The sequence below is a fragment of the Suncus etruscus genome, chromosome 13 (genome assembly GCF_024139225.1).
Source record: "Suncus etruscus isolate mSunEtr1 chromosome 13, mSunEtr1.pri.cur, whole genome shotgun sequence".
Classification (NCBI taxonomy): Eukaryota; Metazoa; Chordata; class Mammalia; order Eulipotyphla; family Soricidae; genus Suncus; species Suncus etruscus.
Window position 1 is genome coordinate 89,869,230 of NC_064860.1, and position 25,171 is coordinate 89,894,400.

General features: G+C 34.6%; 1 protein-coding gene across 1 annotated transcript in view; it reads right to left on the reverse strand.

Moving 5' to 3' along the window:
- Positions 1 to 25,171, reverse strand: part of MORC1 (MORC family CW-type zinc finger 1) — a 176,424-nt gene that overhangs the window by 89,744 nt on the left and 61,509 nt on the right. The window contains exons 12-16 of the mRNA XM_049785605.1: positions 21,807 to 21,871; positions 19,986 to 20,129; positions 17,191 to 17,345; positions 4,690 to 4,818; positions 1,414 to 1,519 (exon numbers count right to left, since the gene is read on the reverse strand). Of these exons, the coding sequence (XP_049641562.1) occupies positions 1,414 to 1,519; positions 4,690 to 4,818; positions 17,191 to 17,345; positions 19,986 to 20,129; positions 21,807 to 21,871 (599 nt within the window). The remainder of the gene's footprint in view (positions 1 to 1,413; positions 1,520 to 4,689; positions 4,819 to 17,190; positions 17,346 to 19,985; positions 20,130 to 21,806; positions 21,872 to 25,171) is intronic.

Sequence of the window (25,171 nt, forward strand, 5' to 3'; positions counted from 1 at the left end):
TCAGGTACTATAATTATGCTGTCTTATAGGTGATGGGAAGACAAGATAAAGAGAGGTCATTACATTTGCCTAAGATTCTCAGCTAATGGAGCTAGAAGTCAAAACCAGACATTCCGGGCCCAGTTCCTGAACTCCATTAAACATTACACTGTGTTATATGAAAAGTTCTCAGCTCATAGTACATAATCAATTTTATTAGCCGTTCTTAATCTTGAAGCTAAGCCAACACTTTGCTTTCATTTGATAAATATTTGAGCTCCAAGTTAGAGGTGGAATTGAGTTAGGATTCAGAAGATTCTGAGCACTGACTTCATGAATAGGTTCCTCAGCCCCTATAGAAAAGTTAAGCCTCATTTTTCTAAAAGACAGAAGGCCAGATCAGTGTAGCCTGGAGCAATAGGATTTTTTTTTTAGTAGAAAGTAGGGAATAACACTAAGAAGTGGTTGGCCTCTGTTTTCTTTCAATCCAGATGGTACTGCATTCGCCTATTTTATGTAGTTGGGACTGAGAGAGATTTTTTAATGAGAATAAGGACAAGTTCTGCTGCAAACCAAAAAAGGGAGACTAAAAAGCCCTGGGCTAAGTAAAATTTAAAAAAATGACTGTAATGCTGACATTTTTATTTAATCTTTAAATATGATTAACCTGTGGGTTATGATAGGTCAAGTTTTTGTAACCATTCTTAAATGTTTCCTCTTTTTAAAATTTTTAAAATCTTTGTTCTTTTCTTTTTCAGGGCTTGATAGAAGTGTCAAATAAGAATTATTACACTAATATTTGTTTCAATAATACTGATCTACATACTCAGGGCTAAGAAATTAGAATAAAGTCCATAGCAAAGCAGTACTTGTCATAGGAGTTCTTTTTGCAGAAGAGAAAACTAACTTTCCTTTTTCCCCCAGGGAAATAATATGTCTAAGAGGACTTGTAATAACATTGACATTCATCAATATTTAATAGGTATTTTTCCTGTCTTAGTCTGAACGTCTTCCTCCAAAAGCACAAAGCAACAAAATCAATATATGACTTTAATAGAAAAAGCACATGGTGTAACAGTTTAGTGCCCTGGAGACACCCTCTGGATAAAACTACTGTACCATAGGGTTGTATGTTGCGTGAAAATGAACTACAAAGCAGAACTCTTAAATGTTAGGTCATGATCTCCTGGCAGTGGAAGCACTGAGTTGCACACCTCGGTGCTTGCAAAAGAGTTATATCTATGTTTTCTCTCTTGATGGAAAAGTATATAACAAAATACTTCTTCTACAAGGTAAGGGGCTACAAAGAGTCGTAAGATCTGACATCTGCTAAGTCCAAATCTATAGAGAGACACCATTTTCTAGTTGTGTAAATTGGTACTTTAGGAATAAAAAAAAACTGATAGGGAGTTTGAGAAAAATATGAAGGGCTACCTGTTTTCTGAGAGATTAGGATTATGAGCACAAATCCAGATGTCAAAAGCATTTTTGTCCAGATAATTAGTAGAAGAAGGCAAAATTCTCCATTTAAGGCAGAGATCTGAGAATTATAATAATATTATGTATAAGAAATAGCACAATAAAACTGACATATCAAAACATTATCAAATATCATAACTCTGAAGTATCTTTTGATCAAAACCCAAATAGATTCTTAATCATTTACTTTTTTTGTATTTTATGGCATAAGGACTCTAGAATTAAATTAGAGCAACCACCAAAAAACATTTGGATAATAAAGTTCTTATCAAAAGATTCTTTTTTTTTTTTTTTTGGTTTTTGGGCCACACCCGTTTGACGCTCAGGGGTTACTCCTGGCTATGTGCTCAGAAATCGCCCCTGGCTTGGGGGGATCATATGGGACGCCGGGGGATCAAACTGCGGTTCGTCCTATGCTAGCACTTGCAAGGCAAACACCTTACCTCTAGCGCCACCTTCCCGGCCCCATCAAAAGATTCTTAAATAAAAGGGAATTTTACTTCCTGATCTATATAGACTTCCAATGACTTATCTCTTCATTTTCTCGTACCTATAATCTTCTGAAAATACCACATATATAGCACAGGGAAATCTAACTCTCAAAAACATTTGCACAGTTACTTCTTTTATATTTTTCTTAGTTCCTTTTTGGTTGGGGGGCGGGGGGCACACCTGGTGACACTCAGGGGTTATTCCTCGCAATGTGCTCAGAAATCGCTCCTGGCTCAGGACCATATGGGAAGCCAGGGATCGAACCAAGATCTGTTCTGAATCTGCTGTGTGCAAGGCAAATGCCCTTCTGGTGTGCTATTATTCTGGCCTCTTTTTCTCAGTTTCCGTTTCTATCACATTCTCCAGCTCATAGTTTTACTTCTTTTTCCATGTCTCCCTTATAATTTTTCCTTACCTTTATGTACCTTTACCTAAAGTATTTTATTCTCTCTAAGCTACACTTAACTTTATCCTAGATTCCCACAAATAGTTCTTAAGTAATTACTTGTTCCTCTTAAAGAAGTCTGTATAATAAATAAGAGCATGAATACATTACTTATCTAGTGCCAAGAGAACCATCTTCTAAGCCTTAACTGAGATTGCCTAAGGAGAATCTAAATGATCAGATGTAGTAGTAAGGCTTCTGTGCTGATATCAGTGATGTTATGGAGAAAAGCACAGCCAAGAGATGTGTCAGGCCTTTGTAGAGACAGAATTCTGTCATAATGTAGGATCCAGGTAAACATTTTAAATGTTTGAATATGGGCATGGTAGTAAAATTAAGAGAAAAGTGACTGATAGGTACTTACAAGGTATAATTTAGGAAATCAACTACTGTATGCAATAACTGACTTCAAGGACTATGACTATAATTTACTGCAAGTTTACATGTAGTTTTGTTTATCTTGTTCACTGATGGCAGATTCGTTGCATATAAGGAAGATTATATTTAATTCTATAATCCTTTGTGTAATGACTAGAGTATGTGTCTGAAGCTCACAATAAATGCTCAATGTTTCAATGATGTTATTCTCTTACTGAAAAACTTCCATTGTCTCTACATTTTATTTGGAATAAAAACTTCTTATCTTGGCATTTGAGATCCTCTAACATGTTTACTCAACTGATAATTTTATTTCATCTTACTTATTCATCATTCATTCAGGACTCAATCACTAAAAACTTTGAATATATTAAACACAGTTCTAGGTATTAAAAATGATGAAAAACTTGCTTCTTATAATTTATGACAAAACTTTTAGCTGAAGTAGCTACTTGAGAAGAGTGCAAGATACCTACTACATTCTATCAAAATTTTGTTTTAAAGGCCATAAGAAAGGTTGTCTGTTTTTTCCTCCTCCTTTTCTTTGAAACTTCAGAGGCCAGAAAGTTAGAACAGTTAATAAGAAAATTGCCTTTCATATGGCTAGCCAAGGTATTTTAATCCCTTGCACCATCCCATATGGTCCCTCAAACAAAATCAGGAAGGATCACTAAGAGAAGAGCCAGATCACTATAAGAGCCATACTAAAAGAAAAAAAAAAGAAAATCTAAAGACCACTTATTCCTGTTTTATGTCATTTCTCATACTACCTTTTCTATCATAATTGATTTATTATTTACTATATATAATAATATATATTAATATAATATATCATACATTTATTATTTCTTTATTGTTTGTTTTGTTTTGGGGCAAAAAAAAAAGAAAATCTAAAGACCACTTATTCCTGTTTTATGTCATTTCTCATACTACCTTTTCTATCATAATTGATTTATTATTTACTATATATAATAATATATATTAATATAATATATCATACATTTATTATTTCTTTATTGTTTGTTTTGTTTTGGGGCCACACACAGTGACATTCAGGGGTTACTCCTGGCTATACACTCCTAAGTCGCTCCTGGGGGGACCATATATGACCCCGGGGATTGAATGTAGGTCCATCCTGGGTCAGCAGCGTGCAAGTCAAATGCCCTACTGCTGTGCTATTGCTTTGGCCCCTGATTATTATTATTATTATTTATTGAATCACCATGAATTACAAAGTTATTCATGGTTGAATTTCAATTTTACCAACACCAGTCCATGAATCAATGTCCACTTCCCTCCACTAATGTCTCCAATTTCCCTCTCAACCTCCAGCCTGCCTCTATGGCAGGCAGTTTTATCTTTTTCTTTTTTTCCTTTTAGGCACTGTGGTTACTGTTTTTGACAGATATCATGCATATCACTTCAATTCCTTTCAACGCTTCATTCTCACCCAGAATGACCTCTTTCCTCTATCATTGTCCTTATGGTTCCTTCCCCAACCTACTCCTTCTCACTATAAGGGTCAGTTCTCCTGATCTTCTTATAACTTTTAAATTAACTTTTCATGCATATCTTTTTTCAAAAAAATTTTTTTGAGGAAAAATGTTGGTTTTGGTTTTTGGGTCACACCTGGACAAGCTTAGGTCATTCTCAAGGAATGGCACTCAAGAATCACTGCAGGTGACCAGAGGTAGAATCCAAGTAAGTTGCATGTATGGCAAGTGTCCTACCTGCTACACTATCTCTCTGGCCCCTTTTATATTTATCAGAACCTCTTTCCTGGACCAAACTTTTCTTGAAAATAAGCATATTTTTCCTAATACCTTTGTCTGCTTCCAGTTCCTTTCTTTAAAACCCAATGAATGTGTGTTGAATAAATCAAAATGCTGCTAACTAGAATAGAACCCAACACTTACCACACTGAATAATGGATGGGATAGTCATTGCTTCTCTTCTTTGACAGTTAATAGAATCTAAGTATTCTCCTTTATCTTCATTATTCTGGCTTTTCAAAACATTGCAAAACAAAGTGAGATTTCTGTTACCTAGAAATAAAGAAGGCATACAAGGAATATTAACATATAGAAGGCTATACAGAAAGAAAATTAAATGATATAAAAATGGAAGCATAGGAAAGTTAAATAAAAATACAGGAACAGGCCATCTGAATTCAACTAAGTAAAAACTAATCCATACATAAAAATAAGAAATTAAGATATTAATTTTTGTTCTGAGAATAGTGAATTTTGTTTTTTACTTTATAATTTCTTACAATTTTAAACTACATATACATGCAATAACTGTGATAAAATTAAAATATAACAGCAGCTATAAATACATATATATATTTTTATTGTTTCAATAAAATACATTGACATTTAAGACACATTTCCTTAAGTATTCCAAAGAGGAAATGTACTGATTAAACTAAAAGGTCACCCTTAAGACTGATAAAAATATATATCAACCTTGTCTCACAGTTAAAGTTTCTTTGTATTTATTTTTATCTCCTGTTCACTTTCCTTTGAGCTTTTATTATGTAAGCCCTATGCTCATCCTAGATTCTATAGTGTCTCTCTGCTTTAAAACAGCATATATTATGGAATATAATTCATGAGTTGTCTTTGAGGGGTTATGTTACTATTTGATTCAAAAATTGCATTGCTTGGGGCTGGAGCGATAACACAGCTGTAAGGTGCTAGCCTTGCACACAGACGACCAGGACAAATGGACTTGTGTTCAGTCCTTGACATCCTATATGGTCCCTGAGCCTGCCAGGAGCAATTTCTGAGTGAAGAGCTAGGAGTAACCAGAGTGCCTCCAGGTGTGCCCCCCCCCAAAGAATTGCACTGCTAATACCCAAGAATATCACAATACTATTTGAATAGCAGGGAGATAAAAAGAAAAACAATGTAAAAGTCTACACTAGGCAACTGATTCAATTACATTTTAAAATTAGGTAGGAAATAATAATCAACCTTTCAAGCAGGGAATTAGAACTCAATGTATAGCAGTGTCAAAATTTGTAAGGTATTTTTAATAACAAAAATAAAAGACCATACCTAGAGTAAAATTTTTTTACAATTTATAATAAACATATATGCATAAAACTTTGTGGGTATATATATTTATATTTTTCTGAAAATATAGAAAAGTAAGTGTTTAATAGTGGCTTCCAATAGAGAAACTGATTGAGAGGAAGACAATGAATTTGTTTTTAACTTTTAACCTGAACATTTTAATATGTACATATATATACATATTACTGTTCATATGGTAATCCTGAAACATATGTAGCTAATCAACGTCTAAAATAAACACCTGAAAGACATTTTAGAATCTTTCTCCAACACACAGGAACAAGAAGTGAGGTTCTAATGTTTAAACCTTAGGAATAAAATATGTGAAATAAAAGGTCTTTTATAATACCTAACATAAAAACTTCACTCTATACAAAATACAAATAAACATCCTATTTACACATTCCTAGCACACATTCTTATTCTATTTAAGTTTGGGCTCAGAATACTACATACCCTTACGACCAGCAAGAAAGAAACTCATCATTGTGACTGAGATAGTTTAGACACTTCTCTCACCATTCCCAAGCCTTCATTTTGGCCCTTTCACAAAAATCTTAATAGGACTTGATTGGGATTTCCTCTAAAGTCTTTTAGTTCCCTAAATTTTTCTGAACTCAGACTTTCAATTTTATGCTATTTGTTCTGTTTTTTTGGTCTTAACCCAGCCTAACTCCACTTCTGTGCACATCAGATCATGAAAATTTCTTGGAATTGGGACAGAATTCCTAAAACCTTTTTTACAGATCTCCACATAAGCTAGTTCTTACTAGCTAAATTAAGGCAGAAGGTGCTACAAACTAAAGCCAGGAGGCTTCAAGTGCCATCCCTGCCACATAGCAAAGGTGTAACTGTGTGAGAAACCACTAAATTTTATTACCCACAAAGCATTGCAACTTGCCTAGTAGGGTTATCATAAAGAATAATGGTGATTGAATATATGTGATAATGACTTGACTTAGGCTTCAGTAGACTAAACATGGGGCCTTCATCCCTAAACCTTGGATCCCATCTTTGGAACTGGCCTGGTTTTGTGCATCAACAGCAGAAATAGAACTTCTACCAGGAAAGACCCTAATGCTGCCCTGTCACCAACTTTCTCCAAAGTGGTTCATAGGATACCTTGACAACTTAGAAACACCAACAACTTGCTTTTAGGGCAGGTTTCCATGAAACCAGAAGTGCTCCATGATACCCATGACTTCAACATAGGATCTGTGCATAAAAACAAGATCTCTAATTACAGAAGTCTGACTATAACCATCTTAAATGAGAACATTTCCTGGGAGCATGATGAAAGCCTTTGGAGTTAGACAACTTAGTATGCCAGGAGCCTGTTGGTTTTATGGCAGGATGGTTCATGGGTAGGGACAGCCTGTTTTTAGGCCAAAGATTTTTTTCCTTTCTTTTTTCCTCAACTTTTGCTGCAGCTATGCAAAAAAAAAAATGCCACCTCCTTTTTTATCTTTTAGATAGGGGCTCCCACCTTTTTCATAGAACCTGGAGACACAGATTATGGTGTATTACCTCATATTTCTGTATTTTTCTATAAAATTAAGAAGGAAAGAAAGATGGGGGCCAGAGGGAAAGTGGTCTCAGGAGCATTTTGGTGGAGAAAAAATAAAGGGACAGACTAAATATCCAAGCCAAAGTCAATATAATAAAATCAGAGACCCAAATCATAGCAACCTAAACTTAAAGTGGGTCTGTTATACTAGCAGGCCATGGGGCAAAGGATGGTGGTATAGGATGTACTCTTGGAATTTGGTGGAAGTATGGACATTGGTAATGGGATTGGCCCTGATTCATTGTATGTCTGAAATCCAACTATGAAGGACTTTGTAAATCAAAATGGTTTCATTTATTTATATAAAAGAATAAGAGTGAAAGCACATTAAAAACAATTCTGCCTTGCAGAAATTTTGCTGTATTGTATTTTCTTCTCTCCAAATGTTATTTTGAGAGGACTATAACTTTTCAAAAGAAGAATTCTGTTATAACTAAGCATGCTCTGAACATAAAACTCAGCATTCTGTACCTAACAACCTTCAAAAAAACATTGTTTCTGATTCTCTTGACAAAATATCTCATTACTGTGCTATTTGGGACAAAATGAAGGTGAAATAATGACTCTCCCTGAAAATATTGTGTTTAGTTAACATAAAACGAATACCAACCGTGAACCCCCAATATAAACATTTTAAAAGTGCTAAAACTACTGGGATGCTAGAAATATAAACACATACACTCCTCACTGGTGGGGTGATAGTTGCTCTGTGATCACACCACTCATAATGCTGACACATTGCATTTGAGTTCACTTTAGTCCTTTTGGAGAGTGAAATCCTTAAAGACGGTGGCTATGTTTAGAGCTCGTTTTCCGTAATTGACACATAAAACTTCATTTGCTCTTATTTGTAAGAATAAATAATACCAAAGAATGTATCCAAGGCAGCATTCATCAATCTGAATATTTAATCACCAGATTAAAAGAATGGTACCAGGACCAAACGGCCATATGAATATTGAGTGGAAATAAAAATGATCAGACTTAAACACCAAACCCAAAGTCAACAACAACAGAATCAATACTCAATCTACAATAAGCTATACACAGAGGGGACCAGTTACACTAGCAGTCTGGAGGGCAAAGGAGGGAAATATGGGACACATGCTGGGAAAAGGGGTGAAGGGAGGACAACACTGGTGGTGGGAATGGCCCTGATTCATTGTCACTATGTACCTTAAATATTACTGTGAAAGATTTGTTATTCACTTTGGTCACAATAAAAAATATTAAAAATAAATAAAAAGAAAAAGAAAAAGTTATGGAGGTAAAAAAGAAAGGAAAACCTTCCAGCAACTTAATTACTTTGTTGCGAGATGCATTAATTTTCACAAATTTCTTATTATTGTACTTTAAAAATAATTTTATCCTTACCTATAAACAAGCAATATAAAATATTTTATAAAAAAAAGATACTCTACTTAGCTATCACGGCAAAGAAATTCAGCAGATTTTTTTACTGGGGATTGGGGCTGTGGTGTTCAGAAATTTGTTTTTTAACTAATAATGTTCTTTTATCTTCTTTCTTTAAATAGAAGTGATTCTGACAATGGGGCTGGACAGATAGCATAGCATGTAGGGTACTTGGCCTGCATCCCTGGTATTCCAGATGGTCCTCTGAGCACTGTCATGGGGCAGTTCCTAAATGCAGAGCCAGAAGTAAGAATAAGAATAAAGAAAAAACATGGGGATGAGGAAAAAGGGCTATGAAATATAACAGAAGAGGGAGATTTGGGACATTGGTGATGGGAATGTTGCACTGGTGAAGGGAAGGTGTTCTTTACATGACTGAAACCCACCTACAATCATATTTGTAATCAAGGTGTTTAAATAAAGATATTAATAAAAACAAAGGACATACAAATAAACCCTTTGTAAAACACCGTAATTCATGATATGCTAAAAAAGATAATAAATGCTAGCAACACCAATTTCACCACACTGATAATGAAATAATTTTCACTAAAAGTTCAAATAAAGTTACCTTTTGAGATATTTATATCTAAAACATATTCATATGACACAATTCAATGCATAAGATCATAATAAAATTCTCTTAATTAAAAATTAATATTAAATATATAAAATTTAAAAATACAATTTCTAACTTTAATAACAAAAAAAGGCTATGGATTGTTTCTGAGGCCACATTATCAAATAAAGTTGTCAAATAGTCTCATCTTTTAATATTTACACAGACCTAATCACTTGATGGGTATTCATAGCAGAAATAAATGCTTTATTTTCTTATAATATTTGCTGAGATCTTTAATATTAATATGCATCATAATGAAAATAAAATGTGTGCAGTTAGTCATATGAACTATAAGATTATAGACTGAATGTTTGTGCCACTTCTATTTCTGACATTAAAAACAATTCTCAGTGTTGTGAAATTTAAAGATTAGGCCTTTGGCTATATATTTATAAAATTAAGGTTGACTAATAATGAATGGTATATGGTACATATCCCATTATAAGATGAGACCAAAGTGTTGTCACTATTTGGTCAACCTGTGAGGATCCAGGGAAAGTGAACAGTGTGCAAACCAGTTCTTGACCATATTCATATCCTGATCTTAGACTTAAGGCCTCCAGTATATGATGAAAATTGTTTTTGTTAAGTGACCTCACTTGTGATCTTTTGTCATATCAACCAAACTAAGACAAAAATTTTTGTCTGTTTTCTGAAGGAAATTTTCACCTAACAATTGCCATCTGTCACTTAAAAACTTAAACACAAACTAAAATTTTCAGTTAGAGGAGAACATTATTAAGAGATTTTATAATTGGTGGGGCTGGAACAATAGCACAATGATAGAGTGTGTTTGCTTTGCATGCAGCCAACCCGGGATGGACCTGGGTTCAAACCCTAGCATCCCATATGGTTCCCTGAGCTTGCCAGGAGCCATTTCTGAGCGCAGTCAGGAGTAACTCCTGAGTGTTTCCAGGTGTAGCCACCCCCCAAAAAAATGAAATTTCTGATTGGTAAATTTCTTTCATTCAGGATTCAGTAAAGGTGTTCAGTAGAAGACCAACTATTTGATTTCCCAGTACTATGCAGAAAAATGGGATTAAAATAATAGAAAATACTGGCAAGCTTAATATATCTAGAAAAATAGCACAGCAGTTAGAAGTCAACACTTAATTTCCAAAAGGTACTTACTAATAAACTTAAAGCATGGACTCAATATAGTGATAAAATTAAAGAGAAATAAATTCTACCCAAAGGTTCAAAAAAATACTTGAAAATACTAACAAGACTGGCTTAATAAGAATATCCAATAAACATTTTATTAAGAATTTTTATTAGTAATAAAACACAGGAGGTAAATAGTATGTTTACTACCACATTAATAGAATTGCAACTTAAATTTGAGGTATGATCTCATTTTATTTGAGGCTGCTCGGATTTCATCTGGAATTTTTGTTTCCCAGATGTGATTCTTTATAAAGTATAAATGTTAAAACATTACATAGCGGCTATATTAATGTCATTTCAAATGGAGAATAGCAATTGAACTTGGAAATGTTAGTTATAAGACTGAAATAGAGGAGAAAATTTGCAAAAACTATCATTTGGTAAGACTAGAGGCTTATCAGCTTCATCGATCCAAGAAGGATTGAGAATGAAGTTAAATGAAGAATTAAATTGGCCTGACTAAGCCCTTCCCATCCCTCAGGATATATTACTTCCTGTGGAGGTTTCTCTAGCTTCTAGACTACTGTGAAAGAGCTGCATCTTTCACCAGCATACATGCTTCTCTTCTGGGTAGCAATCCTATTTTTACTTGTCAAGTTATATTAGCCCCACTATATTATAATGCCCAGAGAGTTTACCATGCCTGATTTGTTAGTTATATAATATGAAGTCCCTAACATAGATGAATAAAAGAACATACGGCAAATATGTTTGATTGTAGCACAAAAATGTATTTTCTAATAGTTGTACAAGCTGCCTCAAGAAATAACAGTTTTAATTTTTCCTTTGTGGGGCTCCTCGACCTGCAATTCGGTTGCCTTGGGTGAGTGAGGTAGAGGGGATATTGGATGACAAGTTATTTTTAATTTCCTTACCAATACGAGGCCCTATAATTTGAATTCTGTTTGGAGATGTTATGCTTATTATTCCATATATTTTATTTGAGCATAGCAGCTGTATTCTGACCATTTTAGAAAGCTTTATTGATAATGTATACATATTTGTTTCTGTTCAAACTTAAATATCATTTTTTCTATTTTTCTTCTCCCCTTTTATAAAAGGCTAATGTTTAATATATCTATCTTACTATAAGAAAGTATAAAGCTTTAGGAAATATAGAAAGTTGATGTATGCCAGATACAAAGACAAAAAAAAATACTTTAGAGATTCTTAGCATCAACTGTGCTAACAGTAAATGCTGATTTGATTAATGACACAAAGTCATTAGCTCTCCATTTTCCTTTCTCCTGATTCAATTTTTATAAGGGTACAATTTCCACAGAAACAGATCAGATTTACAGCAAATACAAAGATTGCATCTTTTATTTATAAGGCAAAAAAAAAATTCTACCCAAATACTTTTCATTAAAATCTGTGCCCTATAATATGGCATTCAGAATAATCATCAAGCATTACAGCACTTTGGTTATTCCTTTGGGAATTAATAAGCAAAGACCATGAAGAAGGCCAATCTCCTCAGCACAGTTCCTGAGATGATCAATTCTGACCTTGATTACTTGATTCAGCTTGATACTTTGGGGATGAAGTTGCGAGATATGCGAACACATAATAGTGGAGTTTTTACTTTCCTTCTTTCAAAGAAGGCATCTTTCCATGACAGCATCCTCTGGCCCGAAATCAATTCAGAGATAATTATGCATTTCAGGAAATAATATGTAATTAACCAGCAATAACTAAAATATAGTATCTTTGCTTTGGATCCGATTACAATTATGAGACTTTGAGAGGTCATGCTAACAAGATTCTAATCCATTAAAACTTGGGTGGGGCATGAGTTCCCATTAAATTTTCTTCTCTTTTATTTTTGGAAGGTGGGTCTTCAAGAGTTTCTCAGAAAACCAGGGATCACTTCCAACAATATATAACCAACAATGAAGCTGAATGCTTTTATGTCTAAGGATATGATACCCTAAAGCCCCAGAGCTGGGGACAATTAGGCCATGCTTGGCAATGACCAGGAAACGAGGTTGTTCCAGGGATGAAACCAGGGACAGGCATATGCAAGGCTTTACCCTAATCTGTAACCTATCACTCCAAACTCTAAAGTCTGATTTCTAATTAGCTCTTAAGTGCATCTGTTATACGGGACATACTTTGAGGAAGTTTTAAACTACTCATGTAAATATAGTTTTGATAGAAAATCTGTGCCCTCAACCTCATTTCATTCCCCCTTGGTCCTGAGTTTCTGCAGTCATTTCCATGTGACGAGAGAATGGCCAGAGTGAATGTGGTATACAACTGATCTAAAAGGAAGAAATAAAAAACAGCTGCTTTTCATGGGGAAATGTTCACTTGTGCAGACACTGCAAAGTTAAACAACTATAAAATCAAATCAAATAAAGTAATATTTATAGTATGACACCAAGACCCATAAATGTTGTGCCCTGCCTTTAACAAATCAACTTCAATGGAAAGTGACCTTTGATCAATTAGCATCTTTGATCAGATTTTTGTTGCAAGCCCATACCAAAGTTCTGAAGTGTGGTATGTTTCTGCTAACAAAATTTCCAATGCGGGACACTGACATGTGAAAATAATAATACTTATGCATTATTCTATTCTGGATCAGCAAGAAGGACCACAAATAACCCCAACTTCTTCTTAAGCATATAATAGTGCATTTAAATTAAATATAAATCACCAAGCATACCCTGACAATTTATAATTACCATGGCAACTCAAGGAAATTATCAAATATAAGCTATAGATGGTGCCACTGAGCAATCACTATACAAGTCTCCCTTTTTTCTTATATCTCGTGCATATTCTGCCCCATCTGAATTGATACTATTTTGATTGCCTATAAAACCTAGCAATTTGTGCAGAAACTTCCTTACTCTCTCCAGAGCATGCTCAGACTCTGATTCTTTGAATGTACTTTTCTGTTTAAGTAAATATCTTGTCAGCAATCTGATTCTTGAATCTGCCCTTTAAGCTTTCAGTAAACATCTTTTCCAACTCTAGCTATCTGACCATTAAGTTCTTTCCTGCAGTGAATTCAAAAGCTTGAATTCCCAAGGAAGGACTAACAGTTCCAACTCAGACTAGATTTTTCCTAAAACATCTTCTTCTGATGAGTCATTCAAGAATGTCCTGGACCCTGAATAACCAAGACTTATCCAATTTCCAATAGTCAGAGCAATTAGCCAATGCAGTACAACAAAGTTAAAGCCAATAAAGCTACTGGGGAGAAATTTGGTTGAGAAGTGGGATGAACAGAGTTGATCAAACTCATTGTTTGCCTCCTGTCCTGGGCAGTTGGGCTTGAAACTTCCTCAGTAGATTATATTGCCTCCTTTTTGCCTAAGTTTAAGAGACATTGGCCCAGATTAATTCTTTGGCATGAACTGAATACATGAAGAGCAGGTGGGTGTTACCTGACTGATCCCTCTTAACTCGTGTTATCAGCAGTAGGCATGTGGTAATAACCTCCATAACAAAACACAGCTTACCTGCAGAGGGATATGAAAAATTTCTCTCCTTGCTTCCACTCTGCAACTACTCAGATCTTTTTCTTGACTGTGAAATCTGTTTAACCACATTTCTACAACTTTAAAGAGCTTAAAAATTGGGTCCAGAATGATAGTATAGCGATTAAGGCACTGGTCTTGCAAACCAGATTATGATCACAGACATCCCAAATACTTCTCTGAGTCCTTTCAGGAAAGAACCCTGAGCCCAGAGCTGAGAGTAAGTCATGAAAATCACCATTTGTGGACAAAATTTTTCACATAGTTTATAACCTAAAATATTAAAATTTTGAAATTAGACAACATATGGCATATTCACTTATATGCAATGTTTCTCTTTAGTTATATCTACCACTCAAATTCTTGAATATATTGTTTCATTTTATTAAATTTCTTGATGTATTTGTTTTTCTGCTTTTCTTTGAATTCTTTTCTGATAACAAGTCAAGAATCTGGATTTTCGGGGCCAGAGTGGTGGCGCAAGTGGTAGGGCATTTGCCTTGCATGTGCTAACCTAAAACAGACCATGGTTTGATTTCCTGGCATCCCATATGGTGCCTCAATCCAGGAGTGATTTCTGAGTGCATAGCCAGGAGTAACCCCTGATTGTCACCGGGTGTACCCTACCCCAAAAAAAGAATCTGGATTTTCAGGGCCGGGTTAAAAGTTTTGATCTTGACAGGGCTTTTCCTCCACTCTGCTAAGAGAAATTTCAAAACTGAGCAGTATTAATAAAAAATAAAAATGTATTTAAAAAGATACTCTACAGCAAGTAAACTCATTCACCCTCAGGGCCCCCACCCACCCACCCACACACACACACACACACTCATCCTGTTATTGAAAACAATAGCCTCCAAAACTACCCACCATCTTCTCTGCAGAAAAAGAGCCTATCTCCTCACCCAAAAGAAATCTCCTTTTTCAAAAAGAAAATAATAGACACTGATACTTCCCAGATAGTCTGGTAAGGGCTGATACTTCTGAGGAATTCTCAGAATGGATGGGGATAGATTCTCCTTTCTGTAGGAGCCACATCGGTCAAGCACCACGCCCTATACCTTATGACAAAAATGGTCTAGTTCAGTGACTTAACCTTATCAAACTGCTAAGCACCAAATTTTTTTCAGGTCTATACATTCTGGAACATTCAGTCAACACCTCAAAATTTTATAGTAGTATCAGTCCAGTAAGATTACCAAAAATCTGATAGAAAAGTTACGTAGTAACCTACCAACCTCAGTGATCCCTAAACAGGAATACAAAAGGCCCAACTAGCACCAACCACAGCCCAGTAAATCCTTAGACATTGATTTTAGTGACATCATGGAGAGATAAAAAAATTATTTCAAATTGACCCTCTTTTATCTAAGTTTTGATAATTCCATTTGACTTGTGGCATAATAGACAATGTGAAGTAAACTTGTTTGTGCCCATCGGGAAGCAGGCTATAGTGGTGAGTGGGAAATTAGGGACACTGGAAAAAGAAAGGTCACACTGGTATTGGGCTTAGTGTTTGAACATTTAATGCCTGAAATAACTGTGGTATGAACAACTTGGTAAATGGCAATCCTATAAAAATTTTAATCGATAAAAATATGATTATAAAAATAAATATGAACAAAAATTTTTAGTGACAGTAATAATTTTATAGTTAATATTTAAGAATATCTCTTTAGTTTAAATTGTCTTCAGGAGTAGAGATAATTATATATATAAAAGAATATAAGCTTTTTTATTTGTTTTTGGGTCACACCCTTAAGAGCTCAGTGCTTACTACTGACTCTGCTTAAGGACCATTCCTAAAAGGCACATAACTGGTACCAGGGAACAAACTCAGGTCAGCTGTGTGCAAGCAAATGTCTTAACCCTTGTACTAATCTATCCTACTGTGATTTATACATATTTAATGCAAACTATAAAATAAATGTATACTATCCCATGTATTTTCTTAAGTGAAGTCTTATGACTAATATGTAATTCACAAGAAGTTTATTGTAGATTTTCTACATATATCACATAACAGTAAGATCATATAATATTTCCCTTTTTTCAATCTGACTCATTTCACTTAATACCCTTAGGACTCAGGGGACGGATAACTTTTTGGATAAGGTCTATTTATATATTTATTTTGGGTTGTAAAATTGAGGCAGGTGGACTGCAATAATCAAGAAGAATGTTAAGCAATCCTATAAAGTACTATATGATGCTTCCTATTTCTGCTCCAGTTCTATCCATATTATTGCAAATGGCTGAATTTCATATTTCTTTATAGTTGAACAATCCCTCATTAAGTAAAAACAAACACATTCACTAAATAAAGCGATAGGAAACTGTTGAACTATAAAAATAAAAAAATCAAATATACTACTACTATTAGATCCAAATTCTTTAGTACACTGACAGACTATAATTAAACTATTAGGAGCACAGAAGACACTTAACAGTATTTGAATAAATATTGAAAAAGTAAATTAATTAGCTAAATAGAAAGAAGCTTATTTAATTCAGGCATATCAATGTACCTAATTGCTCAGATCTTTGGGGAATGAGATAATGTGGGAAGTCAAATTTCCAGAACAACTTGTTTAGTTTTTGAACATATTTATTCTAAGTATTTGTATTCAAAATCTTTTTTAGAATTAGCATAATCAAGACTAGATACACCAAAAAGTTGAACATAAATACAATTGTCCAAAATCAATGATGATCATTTTCACATAATATACAAATGTATAGAAGCTCCTCAGGTCTAAGTCAGACTGTGTTCCTAATAGTTGAGTGCTCTCAGAATTTCTTGACCTATTTGAGGCAAATTTCAGCCACATCCTCCAGCTATTTTTGTTCTCTGATTCACTGCCTTTGGCCTTACAATTTCTAATTTATTTTCTGAGTTTTCACATACTAATCTGTGAAAGATCCTGACACTGATTTTCCTCTGATTCCCTTTTGTTTTTAAGACAAGTGTTCTCTTTCTGGCTTTTACACTTACAGTTTAACCAAATGAGCTTAAAGAAATAGTGCATGTTGATCCCCAAATTAGTACCTTTTACCTATAACTAATGGATACTCACTGATGCCAGTGTCCTTACAGTACTGGATTAAGTACTGTCCCATGACTTTTAGTAGATGATTATATTCTTGAACATTGAGAAAATCTTGTTTATTGTGAGATGGCTCCATGATCTCCAAGGGTATATTAACAATTCCAACTACACCTGCACCAAGTCTGGAAAAATAAATACATAATTTTGTAAAATTTATCTAAGCAAAAAAAAAAAAGAAATAGTTAATATTCTGTCTTCAGAAATAAATTTTAAATGAATTTATCCATTTAAAAATAGAACTAGTGGGGCAGGGAAGGGAAAAAAATAAAACTAGTTATATTTCCATTGTATTTTATTACCTAAATCAATGATTTCGTTATACAAATACAACCCACTCTAATACATTATTACTGAAAGTACATTAATCCTCTCCCAAACCTATCACTTTCTATGGGAAATCAGGATGGGTGGGAAGGGAAGACCATTTAGCCATACATATGATAAATTACATCCTAAAATAAAATTTCATGCTCATTGTAAACATAATGGCCCAATAATTACTTTCTTCATCCTAATTTTGTTTTCCAGAACAGATTTCTCCTCATCTTTGTGGAGATACACAAGGTATTCAGTGAATTCTACTAGAAAATTAAAGAGAAATTGTCTAAGAAAGTAACAGATATCTGATTGTTAGTGAGATCAGTAAATTATATTTATTTCCACATTTTCCTGCATGATAGATACAGCTGGTATATACTACTTACTGATACAACCTGTCTTGAGAATGTTCATCTTTAGAGGTTCCCCACTGTCATCGACATGGTATGCAAATTAAAAACTTCCAGTTTGCAGCCCTTAATTACCATATATCTCACCAGTCTCCTCTTTTAATCCTCTTGTCCTTCACTATTAATTATTTTATTTATTTATTTTGGTTTTGGGGTCACACCCTGCCGCGCTCAGGGATTACTCCTGGCTCTACACTCAGAACTTGCTCCTGACAGGCTCAGGGGACCATATGAAATGCCTGGATTCAAACCACCAACCTTCTGCATGCAAGGCAAATGAATGCCTTACCTTCATGCTATCTCTCCAGCCCTGCATTATTAATTCTTTAAGGCTTAAGTTTGGTATCATTTTTTCTAGGAAGTCTGTCTTGACATCTCCTGGTTTTGTTTACCCCATATAACATGTTCTTTTTACAGCCAATGCTTACTTCATATCTATAATCATACATTCATCTACCAATACATTTAAGATTATATTTGGTCTTATTCTAGGAATACAGCAATGAACAAGAAATGGAAAGTCCCCATTACGAAATATATACTCACACATATAGATAGATAGATGGTTGTTCTTTTATTTACCCTTTTCTTTCTCTAGAGTTCCTGATACTCAGGCTGTTCTTTTTGGTATCAACAAGAATATCTCATTTTTCCCACATCTATTTTCTATTACCTCTTAATTCAAGGAGCTGTGTAACTTGTCTCTGAGGCTATTGATTTAATTTTCAGTTTCATTCATTCTGCTACTAAAACTTGCTAAAGATTCCTGACCCTTTATTTCTACTTGAATGAGTTCTTTCATTTACTAATCAGACCCTCTTCAACTTTATTTGTTATCTAGTCAATTTTCCCAGATCATTAAACATCAATAGGTTTGCCATTCTAAAGTGTCATTCAGACAGTAGTTGGGAATCCAATGCAACTGAGTTAGGGATTTTCTTGGACCTTTGTCACCATATAGCTGAATCCCTAATACTATGTTATCAGCAGGGGTAGAAGACTGGTTACTAAAGTCTCTGGAGAATTTCTGTTCTGTATGTAGATCTCAACTCTCTCCATAGTTAGGGTCTGGGCGGACGGAAATGTTTTAAAGACCAACTCCCTAATTGCATGGTGAGATTGGCCACACAGGGCTCCAGGAAGTGACTAGTTCCCATAACGTAACTTTATTTATAAAACCACATGGTCCTACTTTATTTTATTTACTTTTTGTTTGTCTGTGTTTTGCTTTTGAGCCACACCCAGTGACGCTCAGGAGTTACTCCTGGCTATGCGTTCAGAAATCACTCCTGGCTTGGAGGGACCATATGGGAAGCTGGGTCAGCAACGTGCAAGGCAAACGCCCTACTGCTGCGCTATCACTCTGGCCTTATGGTTTTACTTTAAACCTGAGGATTTGCTTATACTCTTTCCACCAAGCTACCTGCCTGAGGAGTCCAGGAAGGTATAGATGTGGAGGTATCCTTGTGGTGGGAAAGGGTTCCAATCAGGGTAATTGGTACCAATCATGCTGATGTGGGTATGTTGGTTTTCTTGCAGTAGCAAATAAGTATCTCTTGGTGGCACTGCTGGCTTGTTGGGTGTCCGTTTATGGTGTGTTCAAGCTCTTGGGATTTAGGAGCATCACAGGAGTATGACACTGCTTGTGGTGAAAAGGGGTTATCTGATTTATGCTCTGGAATATCCTTTGCAGCCCATTCAGCTGCCTCCTGGGTTCTGGAACATTGCAGGGGCAGAGGTTTCTTTGCCTTATTTTTATATTGGGGAAATATTAAAAACTTAACCTGAATAATAAAATAATAAAATTGTTTAGGAAATATAATGAATTTCTCAAACTGTGTTTTCTCCTCATGGAACACATGCAAGTGCTAGTGAGATTATAAATTACGTAGATTAATGCCAGCACACTGATGGCAAGGGTGAAAGGAGGACGTGATGCCTGGTCCCATTATAATTAATCATCTAACTCCACAGATAGAATCTTACCATATTTCCCCTCTAACAGTGTGACTCTGAAAATAAAAACATACTTACAAGGACTTCAGTTTCAACTGTGGGCCCACTTTCTCATGCATTTTGATCAAGCGATTATTACTGTAAATGAACATTCCATCTTGGTTTTTGCTTTCTAAATTTACTCCAAAGAACAGAGAGAGAGTTCTCGCTTTCTTTAATTCTCTAAAATATTTAAAAAAAACATTAAAGTATATTAAATAAAAATACACATTTTAATTACTAAAATTTAATCTCCAAAATTAAAGATCTATTAAATAAAAATTTTTGCAAAATACTTTAGATATTTTACAAAATTCAGTGGGTACACTCAATATTTCCTTATAACCATGTATTTTACATAAAGATATTTACTAATAACCATACCAAATACATCAGCCTTTGACAGTCCTTGATTATAAAATGAGTTTATAATTTAAATTTTTGTTTGACATTTGGTTTTGGGTCAAACCCAACAGTGGTCAGGGCTTACTCCTAACACTGAGCTCAGGGATCATTCCTGCTGGGTTCTGGGAACCAGATAGAGTGCCAGGAGTCAAACCTGTGTTGACTACATGCAAATACCCTACCTACATAGTAAATCTAAAATTAAAAGGACTACAGAATATAGAAGGTATAAAATATTAACTGCTCTAATATGTACATTACAGAATTTCTGAAAAATAGTAATTTGACTAGTCTTAAACAGATATTTCTAATACAAAATGTGATTAATAGATAGTGACAAATAGATGATTGATAGATAAAAAGATAGACAGACATATATAAATACATACATTATCTATATATTTAAGTCATATATATAATTTAGCTTTTTTTGCTAAAATCAAAGGCTGTTTACTTTTTATATACCTTATTATTACAAATAAATCTAAATTTTTATGAAGACCTTTTAAAGGCTTTGCTCTTTCAATATTTCTATAACACAAACCTAATATTACTGTAGATAATTATATAAAATTCAAATTTAAGTTAAGAAAAACTCTGAGATGCAAAACTTCATGATTCACAAATATGCTGATTTCCTCACCAGATAAAGAGTGTCTTTCTTTTCTACCTTGCAATAAACCTTTCTATTTTTAAAATTAAAAAGAAATTAATTCCCCTATTTTTTCCAAAGTTACTGCTATATTCCAAATCTAACTTTCTCTGAACAACATCAATTTTGGGGGGTTTAAATTTGCTTCACATGTTAACATGGATGTCAAAATTGCCTTTAAATTATAATGAAGATGGGGTCAGAGCGATAGCACAGCAGTAGGCTGCTTGCCTTGCACAATGCTGCTCAGGACGGACATGGGTTCAATTCCAGGGTCCCATATGGTCCCCCAAGTCAGAAGTGATTTCTGAGCACATAACCAGGAGTAACCCCTGAGTGTCACTGGGTGTGACCCAAATTCAAAACAAAAAATATTTGTAAGGATTTTGTACAATTTGTTTGCTGTTTTTTTGTTTTAACTCTATGTGACAATATGTTGACTAGAAATATTTCATCTTTATTTTTAGCAATATTAGGATTTTGCAGTTGAGACCGATCCTTCAGAGTTTAAATATTAAATCCTACAGAAAAAAAAAGAGAAATTATTAGCTGATACTTGGTAGCTCATGTCTTCAACCAGACCAGTCAGAGAGCAAAATTATTTTTCTCTCTATTCATTAGTCTTAGTATATAACACATATATTTTATGATGATTAAATTTGTTGGGAAATTTTGACTGATAATACCATAAGATGTCACAGACTCAGAAAATGTCAAAATAAGCACCATGTCTGTCTAGTCAAACACAGAATTTCTTTTGACGTGAAGCACAGGATTTTAGCAAACCCAAATTCTACCCTTACCTCTTTTTCTCTTTGAGAATATTATGCTTTGCTTTTACATCTTCCAAAGCTTTCTGCAGTACATCCTGGAAAAGTACATTTAGTTAGGAGATAATAAAATACCAAAATGAACAAGAGTCAATCATTCATAATATTAATATTAGAAGATTTCATAGGCCAACAATGATAATGAGGTAGGGACAGTGCACAGGGCAAAAATGCTCAAGGCTCATGCCTGCCATGTCCACCATCAACATATCTTCTCTGATGGCTTGATATCATAATACTAGAAACACAATCTCTTAACAACTTCTTCCTTATATACACATGCCTTCAGGAAACACATGACAGAAAGAAATTTTCTTAGAAGGTAGAAATATGTACCCAGCCTTCGAATTGAACCTTCAAGTACACTGTACTAGGTGTTGAACCAATAAACTTCCAGTAAAACCACATAATCACATCTGAAGCAAAGGCAAGAAAATAAGAAAACGCATATAAGTAAAACCTTTAGTCAGGAACAAGAGTAATAGGGGACAGGGTAGGGTGCTTGTCTTGCATTACAGCTGACCAAATTCTATCGCCAGCATCCCATCTTGTCCCCAAGTACCACCAGATGTGATTTCTTATCTCAGAGCCAGAAGTAACCCCTGAGCACCACTGGGTGTGACCCAAAAGAAAAAAAGAAAAAAAATCCCAGTTATATTCCAACAGCAACCCACTTCAATTCCATATCATTAGAAAGAACGCTTTTGTATTTTAAATTTTTCTTCTGAAACAATAAAACAAAACATCCACTGGTCTTCTAGTCTCTGTGACCTGGAAAAATGGTAACAATAGATCACAATATCTGACAGCATACTATCACAGTCTCTATTCAATAAATACTTGTAGTCCATTGTTTTGTATATATTCTACAGAATATGCTTCCCACAGACTACACTTGGGTAAACTATTAATGTGCCTATGCTCTTACTTTTGTCTATAAGAACAGAAAATTGAATGATAATCATTGTTTTACAGATTGAAAATATTTCAATTACAAAGTTTTGTGAACAGGGACTGAAAGGATAATAAAGTAGATAGGGTATTTGCCTTTCATGTAGACAACTTGCAATTCATCCCTGATATCCAAATGGTCCCCTGAGCCCACCAGGAATAATTCCTGAGGGCAGAGTCAGGAGTAACTCCTAAGTACAACCATGTGTAAACCCAAACCAAAAAGTTTTGTGATGGGCTGACAACATGCTTTCTGTTCAGGAGCCCTGATTCAATTTTTACTCCACCTGGTATCCCAAGTTTAGCTGGAAAAGAGCCCAAAATAGAGTCAGGAGGAACCCATATTATACTGAGTTTGGCCCAAATATGTATGAGCAGCCAAAATAAAATGTCTCATTTATATCAAGTTCCAGAAACTCCGAATAATTCCGGTCCTCTCTCTTTAAAACATCCCATACTTTCTCCCTTTAGAAGTTCTATGAGGGCCCAATTCTGCTTAAGTTCTCTTTCAACTTGGTGAAATCAGTAAAAATGAACTTTAAAGGAGCCCCCTCTTCCTAAAATGGACAAAAAGAGGTGGAGGCATTTCATTTCCACAAAGTCAAACGTAAAAGAAAACGGTAAATGGTTGGTAAGTATTTCACGGTGGAGGCATTTCATTTCCACAAAGTCAAACGTAAAAGAAAACGGTAAATGGTTGGTAAGTATTTCACGTTTAATCCAACTGCCTAAATGCCCAGAGGAATTTGAAAGGTCAAAAGTTGAGGTCATTCTACTTTGCTCTCTTCTCTATGTTAAAGAAACTAACTGCTTTAGAGTCACACAAAGAAAGCTGGGCACAGACTTACCTGCCCTTCTTGTCAATGTATTCAGAGCCATAAAGCAAAAGGGCAGTAAGAACTAATGGGCTAAGGTAAGAAGAAAGCAAGTTCCTGACCCATTTGAGAGAATCTGGTTCTCTTGTCACTCAAATAAATAAAGCCCAGCAAATTGATTTCTTAGAGACAAACTATCAAAAGCTTATAACTGGATCAATAACAATAAGCTAGATCTGCCTTTAACTTAAAACTAATGAAAAGAAAAAATAAGATAACATTAGGACAGCCATCGATAGCTTTGGGGCATTGTCATGAGCTACACTTTGATTTTATCCCCTGTTCCTAATTGTTAGATATGAGAGCCCTTCATGAGGTACAACTTTAGTCCTTGAAAGGTCACTGGCAAATCACAGAAGTAATTCGCATATTGAGTAAAATCAAATAAGAGGATGAAGGAAAGGAAAGTGATGCAATTTTTTTTCTAGATTGCTAGTTACCACTTCGCATGTAGCATATAAATGTTAAACAACAGCCAATGTAGAAACTTCGTGCTATATTTTGGTAAAGGTTAGCAAAGTTGCAATACATGTCTGCAGCAACATTCTTTTTCTCTTAGGTGCCACGCAGCATGATTAATAATAATAGCTCTTCTAAGCCATTTTACTCATGGGCACAGGACAAGGATGGCACAGAATGTTTATGAACTGTGTGGAGCAACTTATAAAAGAGCTTTGTAAGCTGGAAGCATTGTTATTAATATTCATAATGATAGTACATAATTCCGAGCACAAGCAAGAAGGATCACTTATTAGTCTTTTTTCTACTCTCCTCAAGTTTTGAGACCAGAGGGAGCTCTAATTTTAAAATATATTTTCAAGAAACTTTATACGCCATTTTTTCTGTGAACTTTTCGTTATGTTCTCCTTTTCCCATATTACTTTTCAGTGTCAAGAAATAAGTTGTGCTGCTCTTTCCCACTGTTCCAATTCTACTTCTCTTTGCTCTGCCTCAGTTTCACCCTCACTTGCTGTTTCCTCTCTTTTCTCTGCCCTCATCTATTCTGTTTACCTGTGTTGAAATACACATAATCTTGTAAGCCTGTCTGTGTTTAAAAGTTTAAGAATTAAATTATGAGACACCATGTGCAATAAGGGAAAAAAAGAGGATGGTTTTTTTTTTTGTTTGTTTGTTTTTATTATTAATTTTTTTATTTTTAATTATGAGAACAAGGATGCAAAGAAAGAGGACAAGGTAAAGTTACAGTGGAAGGACAATCACCCATAACATAATCTCAGAAGTCCCCTTGCTGATATCGTAACTTTGAAATTTTAGCCAAAGAACATTAAGATAAATATGACAGAATCCATGTACAATTACTTTGTCCCTCAAGTCCCCAGATTGTAACACATTATAATATTTCTTAACAGCACACAAGGCAATCTAAAGCCATAAAACATACATAACTCCTTAAACATTACAGTCATAGTATTTTTTTTACATTTCCATATACATGCATATTAGCTTAAATTAACCTCAAATTTTAAGTGGGTTCTTTTTAAGGATTAGAGT